At 37.1% G+C, this 8,069-nt stretch overlaps 1 protein-coding gene across 1 annotated transcript in view; it reads right to left on the reverse strand.

Moving 5' to 3' along the window:
* Positions 1–2,704: 2,704 nt before the first annotated feature.
* LOC103807701 (histone-lysine N-methyltransferase setd3) overlaps positions 2,705–8,069 on the reverse strand; it is a gene marked incomplete at its 3' end in the record, with an annotated part of 6,092 nt that continues 727 nt past the window's right edge. The window contains exons 2-5 of the mRNA XM_009080445.1: positions 7,015–7,107; positions 4,576–4,724; positions 3,471–3,543; positions 2,705–2,961 (exon numbers count right to left, since the gene is read on the reverse strand). Coding sequence (XP_009078693.1) covers positions 2,705–2,961; positions 3,471–3,543; positions 4,576–4,724; positions 7,015–7,107 — 572 coding nt within the window. The remainder of the gene's footprint in view (positions 2,962–3,470; positions 3,544–4,575; positions 4,725–7,014; positions 7,108–8,069) is intronic.

An 8,069-nucleotide genomic window follows, 5' to 3' on the forward strand; every position in this document is an offset into this window, starting at 1 on the left:
TTGAAATTGTGGTTACATGGCAGTGCACCAAACAACCTGAACACACCTAAAATTTACCTAATCTTTATTGCCTCTCATTCTCCAAAAAAATAAGTAAAGCAAATGATTCCTACCTGATCTACATTCATGCTCATTTTCAATGTGAACAACAGCTATATTATACAAGAACACAAAACAAGCAATAAAAGCATTTGTCAGGAGAATGAAAAAACAATCTGATCTAGTTTTCTGACCACATGTGACCAGAACCTACATTTTAACAGTTCATACAAAAGGCAACAGGACAGTGCTAAACACTTTGTTGGGTATACTAATGTAAAGCTCATAGAGCAGATAGCCATTTATCTTAACATTTAAACATTACATAAAGGCTTCCCACTGATGCAGATCAAACTGAACCAAATCAGTCTCAACAGTATTGGTCTGTGAAGTCTTCCTCCATGAGCTGCCATATCAGCTTCCACAGAATTGTAAATGTACACCAGAAAACATAGCAATGCACAGTATTAAAGGCTTGTTACTGAGTACAGCACATCCCCAGCTCGGGGGTTCTAAACACAGTCTGCCCCTAAAGTCATGTCATATACATTATTTTCTTTGCTCCAACTGTACCTTTTCTTAACAGCTAACAGTAGACTCTGATGTGGAATATAAATCATTTTTTAGTGATACATTACTTAGACCACATTAGCTTAAATGTTATACAAACGACCCTTGGGTAGCTCTAAGGGACAGTAAGAGAAATAGCATCTGTTTGCCATTCTTAAGCAGATGATGTGCCACATGAAACTTTCATAAACAAAAACTGTTTTGTCAGACGTGTAAGATGCTTTTCACATAATAGATATTTCATGCTTCAACTGATGTTATACTGCTGCATTTTATAAACTTTCTTCAGCTGTGCTTGCATCACTTTGCTATCAGTCTGTGTGCACTCATCAATCACTGAGAAGCAGTTCTGAAATGCTGGACACATGGCAGGCAAAAGGTTTCCTTCCAGATCTCATTTCTCTGTAAAACTGTGTTTCAGAGGTTTTTATAATTAACATTGTGGTCATATAACCTCTAACATAATCGCAAGGAGGTGGTAGAGTCACCATCTCTGAACAGTTTAGAAGGTGTCTGGATCTGGCACTGGAGTATATGGTTTAGGGGTTCCAGCAGTGACAGGTTAATGGTTGGACTCAATGATCTCATGTCTCCTCCAATCTTGATGGATCGATAATAATGCTACTAGTGCAGGATTAGTCAATGAAAATGATGGAACTAATCATAGTGGTAATTCAACTATCTGATTAAGTACTGCAAGAGCAAGAACAGCAGTTGCAGTAATTGGACAATGTTACACAATATTCTGCTAGTAACTTTAGAAACAGAAGACCTCTTTAGGGGTAAAGACATTCTAGAGACACAAACTTTAGAAGCTCAGTTTGCTTGAGCAGTATACTTTGAGAAACGAAATGAAAGACTAGAAGGTCAAGTGTGGACCAGCAGCCTAGGATAGTGCATGGCAGGAAAAGAGTGAATTGTGACACCTGGAAAGAAGAATTATATTCCCTCCTGACAGTAAAGCCATTGTTCTACCTACTCCTTGTGCATCTGATTTGGCTTTCACCCATTATTTTCAATTACTTCAGTTTTCAAAACCTTATGTGTGGTAAACTGAACGGTGTTTGAAACATATTCAATTCTTCAAATACCAAACACCTACACAAAATATTTTTTGTTGAATTAAAACAGTTAATAGAAAAGCTTTGGAGCTCTGGGAGCACTAAAGGAGAATAGAATTGCCTTATGTCTTCTGAGCTCCCCTACGGCCGAAGTAAAAAATGTCTCCAGATCATACAGTTGGGGAAATTCAGTAGTCATTTGATTTCTACACAGATTATGCCACAAAAAGCGTTGGATGTTTGGACATGGAGCACTACCTTGAGAACAACACATCACCATTCACTTACACCATCAGTTATGTCCTGATATCAGTCAGAGTAACAGAGCTCTATCTTAGAAACTCAGTTTAGATCATTACTTCAGAACACAATGAAAAGTTCACCCACTTCAAGCCTCTCCATACTCAAATTGTTACCAGATGTGTTTATCTTTGTCTTTGAAAGCAATCAAAATAATTATGTTAAACAGAACAGTAGATAACAGTTAATCCTCTGTCATTGGAAATACAACATATGCAATGGTTTTATTCTGTCAATTAACAATGATAATTTTACTTTGTTAAGTGCAAGCTATACATGTTTCAAAGAGTCACAGAGGCATAGGTTGTAGATCTCTGTAGGTCACCTGGCACAGCTTCCCACAAGTAAAGTTCTGGAGACTGGCTACCAGTACCAAGATGAAAGCAATGACTGGATCATTCACTATCTCCTTTTCCCTCAGTCTCCTATATGGATAAAGGGCTGAACCAAATGACATCTTAATAGCCCTCTCCACTCATTCTAGTTTGTCAACATGCCTTTTGTGCTGGTGGGTGCAAAATGGCACAATATTCCAGATGAAGGCTCACCCAATGCCAAACAAAGGGCAGTAATCACTTCCCTCAACCAACGGAACCACGACATGTTCACAGAGCGTCAAAAAACAGCAGGAAATTGCTTTAATGATTCAATATTTTTTACCATCACTGTTTTGACATCTTCCTCAATAATGGTCATGAGAACAACATGTAATAAACTACATTTCAGCTGCTTACCTGAATAACTTTGTAGAAATAGGCATACTGTCGAGCTGTATTTTTATATTGGCTAAAAACATCGTGTATGGCCTGAGTTGACTGAAGATACTGTACTTCATCTTCTTCAAAATAGAGAGGAGTATCATATTCATTGGGGAGTGTCTGGATGTAGGGCAGCCAGAAAGAGTTGGGGTTGGCTCGCTCACAAAGGAGATGAAATGCCAGTGTTATATTGCCCATGGCTTGAAGAATTCGATCTTGAGAATACAGAGATCCTGAATTAACCAAGAAAGGTGAGGCACTAAATTAATTGTCCGTGGAAAATATCATCCTAGACTTACTTTAAATCAACATGATGAAATAACATATAAGAACTTAACAAAAAAAATAAGCTTTTCAAGGTTTCCAACACACTTAGCTGCCTACACTGTATTATGTTGCAAGTTTTTTGACACTGCTGCCTTCTGTACAATTGCATGACCAAAGACATGAAGAAACAAGAACAATACCCTCAGTGCTTCAGAACATTTTATCTCCAAGTGTTATACAAGCTACATGATATGTGTTCAAAATAACACACACTTGTTGAAGATATCTAGTGCACTCAGCCAGAAACAAAGAGGGAAATTAAATTCTTTCCACTGACACTTCAAGCTTCTAGGTATTCCAAAGCTGATGGTTGGCATAAGTCCTGTAATAAAGAAGATCAGCGAAAAAAAAAGTCTCCTACTGAATGATCTCATACATATTAACTTCTTGCTTAAGAACTCCCTTAAGCTCTTACCTAAGACTGAACTTTTAGCTGACTCAACCGTCATCAACAATTTTCTAGGAACCCACAGAAACAACTCTTCAGCCTACAGACAGGAAAAAGTGCAGAGAGGGTCAGTTAGCATTGATATATGTCTCAAAAATACATTGACTTTAAATTACCAGTAGTTTGGGTTTTTTTAAATCAAAATTATCCTGAATACAAATTCTTCCTTCTCTTCCCCTGCACATTAAACAAACAAGCTGTGTTTCATATTGTGGCAACCAAATGTTCCAATCTGTATTGCACAGAGCTTTAAACACAGACAGATTACAAAATAAAGTGCTACAGTTTGGAACTGCTAACATGTAGACTGCCCACACAACTTTCCAGCTAGCAGATACATTATACTGCTAATAATCATGTGATCAAGTATTTTCTCACAGTAGACTTTTTTCACATTGATCATTCGTATTCTAGAAGAACTGCTCAGGATTTCTATCACCTATAGAAACCTTCAGTGTGCTACTAAAGTCCTAAAATGAATATAATATGCTCCTTTTCTAATATTCTTTCTACAACAGCTGATTGGACTTCAAAGCTGTTTCCCATCTGGAAATTGGGAACAGAAAGATGCTTAAATTTTAACAGTTAGCTAACTGTGTGTATATTCCTTTCCTGATGATAAAAAGACATTCTTTGCAATTATCATAATTTTGGGGTTTTGTTCATTTTCACTGGAAAATAGGTATTGCAAATACCTCTGAGGCCAAAAGACCAGTTTTTTAAAAGAAGGGACGTGAAAAAAAGAGGAGAAGAGACTAAATAGTTAGAAAAGATGGAAGACAGGGATCCATCAACAGGGTAGAGTACTCTGGTGGTTAGGTAAAGAGTATAGACATTAAAAAAAAGAGGGAAAGATTGATTACAAATTCACCACATTATCCATAGTCATCAAAAAATAATATTCAATTTTATAAATTATTTTATTTCTCAAGTATGCAGAGCTGAGAACATTTCAGAACAGCAGTTTCCAAAGCACTTAACAGGGGGAGGGGAAGTTGGTGAGTATTTCAGAGCTCTGCTGATAGATTACAACATTGTGTTTGGAATGTAAGTCAAATGTTCACATGCTCACCTTTATCTCCCTTGTTGCTTTCAACCCAAATCCCTCCTCTTCAAAGTTAGCTATTTCAAAACCCTCTGTGGATGCTCCGTTTTCAGTTGCCCACTTTATCAATTCAGGGAAATAGTCATCTCTTTTTCCATCAAAGACAACAGACAAACCTATATACACAATTTATTAAAAAAACAAATGCAGAAGTATGAGGATCTAGAAAGACACAGAAGTTCAATATAAAACCCCATATAAAAAGCTATCTGCTACCTCACAGCAGTTCTACTTTGAAGCAGCTGAGTCAGATCTTGTCTTTGTTAAGTGTTACTCAATACTCTACAGATGTCATACCCAATTTTCATCAGCTTCAATCCTGTGCCAAACTGGCTTACCAGTCATCTTAAAAACACCACCACCTAAATTGAGCTGTGATGAAATATGAAGCTCTCCTTCTTTTTAACTTTTAAATAAGAAAAGAGAAAGTATTTCCAAAGCTTAGTATCAATGATAACTGCAATCACCAGAATATGTTGATACAGACACAAGGAGGAACGAGAGTTAAGCTGCAATTGCAGTAATTTAGCACTGCAAATGATGGTAAGCAGATCTTAAGCTCCTTCTCTCACATACAAGACAGTTAAGCCTTTTCCTGTACATATGTATCTACTAAAATATCTAAGGACTGATCATCCTCCTGACATCACAGAGCTCTGCTTCTCCAATAGGTATGTGGCCCACCAGTGAAATCACAAGCCTTGTTCATTTCCTCAGCTTTTCCCCTTTACTCTCATTCCATTTGAATCTACCCATAACAGTTCCTGGCTATAGTCAGCCAGCTCCTTTTGTATCTCTGTGTGTCCTCTTCAACCCAAACTCTACATCACATCACAAGTGTCTAAAGGCCCCTGAAATGCTCAGGCCATTTTATGAGGGACAAAATGTCATCAGCAAGATGCTTACACCCAAAGAAAGTTTGGTTAAGCTCAGGTGATAAAATACAGAATCAGAAGAATCAGAGTTGGAAGGGATCCTTGAGGATCATCTAGGCCAACTCCTGGCCCTGCACAGGATATGCCCAACAGTCCCATCATGTGCCTGAGAGCATTGTCCAAACATCTCTTGAGCTCTGTCAGGCTTGGGGCTGTGACACTGCCCTGAGGAGCAGACCACAACAAGAACTTCTTTCCTGTGCAAGTCACTGAGCCCTGAAACAGGTTGCCCAGAGAGGCTGTGGATTTTCCCTCACTGGAGGCATTCAAGAACCATCTGGACACAACTCTGAGCCATGTGCTCTAGGCTGGCTCTACTTGAGCAGGGAGGTTGGACCAGATGACCCACTGTGGCCTCTTCCAACCTAACTGATTCTGTGATTCTGTTTTTAAGTCCTTTCATGAAGTAAGATTTTTGTGCATCAGTCAAAATATATTAAAAACAGGTGTGAAAAAGAAATTTCAAGCATCTTAAGTACTTGCTTTGTCAAGCAATGCCATGAACCAGTCAAGCTCCATTTATATACAGTCTGGGTTTTTTGCTGTTACTGCATAAATACCAGAGAAGAAAGAATCATTTCAGGACTTTTTCAGGTATGTCCAGCCCAAATCTTTTCATTGCAAGGTTAAAAAGTTATTCCTCAGCTATTAAAATATATCAGTCCTAAGAAGATAATTTTGTTAAAATTATTTTAGAGCATAACTCCAAAGAAAAACAAAATCAATATGAAAAAAAGTAGTATCAACAGTGCATTATTGCAGACCATACTGGAAGAAAACTGTTCTGGTCTGAAAAATAAGCATACCTGAAACTTAGGAAAATTAGCAATAGAATTTTATATTAACTGTGATACGATAAGCATTTCTTTAATTATGCCCTTGAATTATAGCATATAGATTACCAGATTTAGATTTACCAGCTGATGACTTTATTTTGTGCATTTACATGTTTTTGTCATTCCTTAATGTCATGATTTCGTATTGCTGAAACTATTTTTATGTCTGGTAATGTGCTGATGTAAGAATAAAATAGTTACAAAATCAAATTCAGAATGTTCAGAGGCCTCTATAGAGACCAACAAATCAGGAATCAAAAAGGCCTGTTCTTCTCAAAAGGACTTCTAGTTCTTCAGGTTGTGATGAGAAGACAATCCCAAGCTTTTCTTTCTACTTTTGAGACTGAGTTCTCATAGGATTACCTGTCTATGATATTCATTTAGAATTCTAAGTACTAAAATAGTTAATGCCAGTGGTCAAGCCCACCAGAATATTTCAAAAACACTTGCAAGTGTAAAAACCAACTGCATATCAGAGAATAAAGATAATTTTTTTGGATCCAAAATAATAGTATTGCATAAAAATTATACAATGACAACATAGAAGAAAAATTCCTTTTTGCTGTTAATGTATTAACAGACAATTCTTTAGGCAAATCAATACTCAGAGCCACCCTTGAGTCTTTTATATTTACCTTTTTGCTTTTTGCGAATTTTCTCAACAAGTGAACGGATCTGGACATATTCTTCCCATTCCTTACCAGGACCTGGGGTAGGACTGCTGCATTCTGGAAATAAAAATGCCAAATGAAAATCTTTCCTTGAATAAAGCAGATAGATATATATTTTTTAACATCAGAGTTATGGTTTCACAGCAACTTTAACTGAAGCACAGCACTACTTGTCCTTCAAATATGTTTACATGGCAAATACAACAATCTCCACTGTCAAAACATCCCAATGTATGACAGGCAATTAATTCAGGCTTTGGAAATCTTCACGGTATAACTTCCCACAAGTTCTTTTGTTTTTAATATTTTTTCAGATATAAGGAAGACAGAAAGGCAAACAACCAGGTCATTAAGTAGACAGTGTCTCAGATGAGACAAACACCAAGAACACTCTGTTTTCAATAATTCAAGCCAAGCACTCTGTTTACATTAGCCTGCTTGCCATCACTCTTGCTGTAATGAAAGCAGATGATAATAGCACAGAGCTTACCTTAAGTAATTGAGAAATTTGCTGGTACATACATTTGATTTGACCTGCCTAGTCAATACTATTTTCATAGATGCATGTGCACTGGAAGGACAAAGCCATGCTTCAGCTTTCGATTACATCCACAGCGTCTCTGCCAATATTCTAAATGCCAGTGTGTGGATTTCTTGATCTAAGCCATGTAAATCCAAGTGGACAGCTGAAGATTACCTTGCTCAATTGAGTTGAAAAAAAAAATAATCTTCGCATTGAATAGAATATGGAAGCTTGACAAAAAGAACAGCTGATACTTGTCTTTGCTTAGAAAATGAGATCTACATTTTATTTTTGGTAGCAAAGCAGAGGCCAATTGTAGCATAAGCATCAAACTGCTTTGCCAACTCCTTGTCTCCTCTTTGTGAGCAATGTTAAAGAAAAAAATCTAATTTTTCTAAGGCAACATTTAGATGTGTCCAGAATATGAAAATCTGGACTTGTGCTCCAACAAAAACTGTTGCTGTAAACAACAGCACAGTTACTAATGAAAGTGGAA

Source organism: Acanthisitta chloris, unplaced genomic scaffold, assembly GCF_000695815.1.
Source record: "Acanthisitta chloris isolate BGI_N310 unplaced genomic scaffold, ASM69581v1 scaffold34088, whole genome shotgun sequence".
Classification (NCBI taxonomy): domain Eukaryota; kingdom Metazoa; phylum Chordata; class Aves; order Passeriformes; family Acanthisittidae; genus Acanthisitta; species Acanthisitta chloris.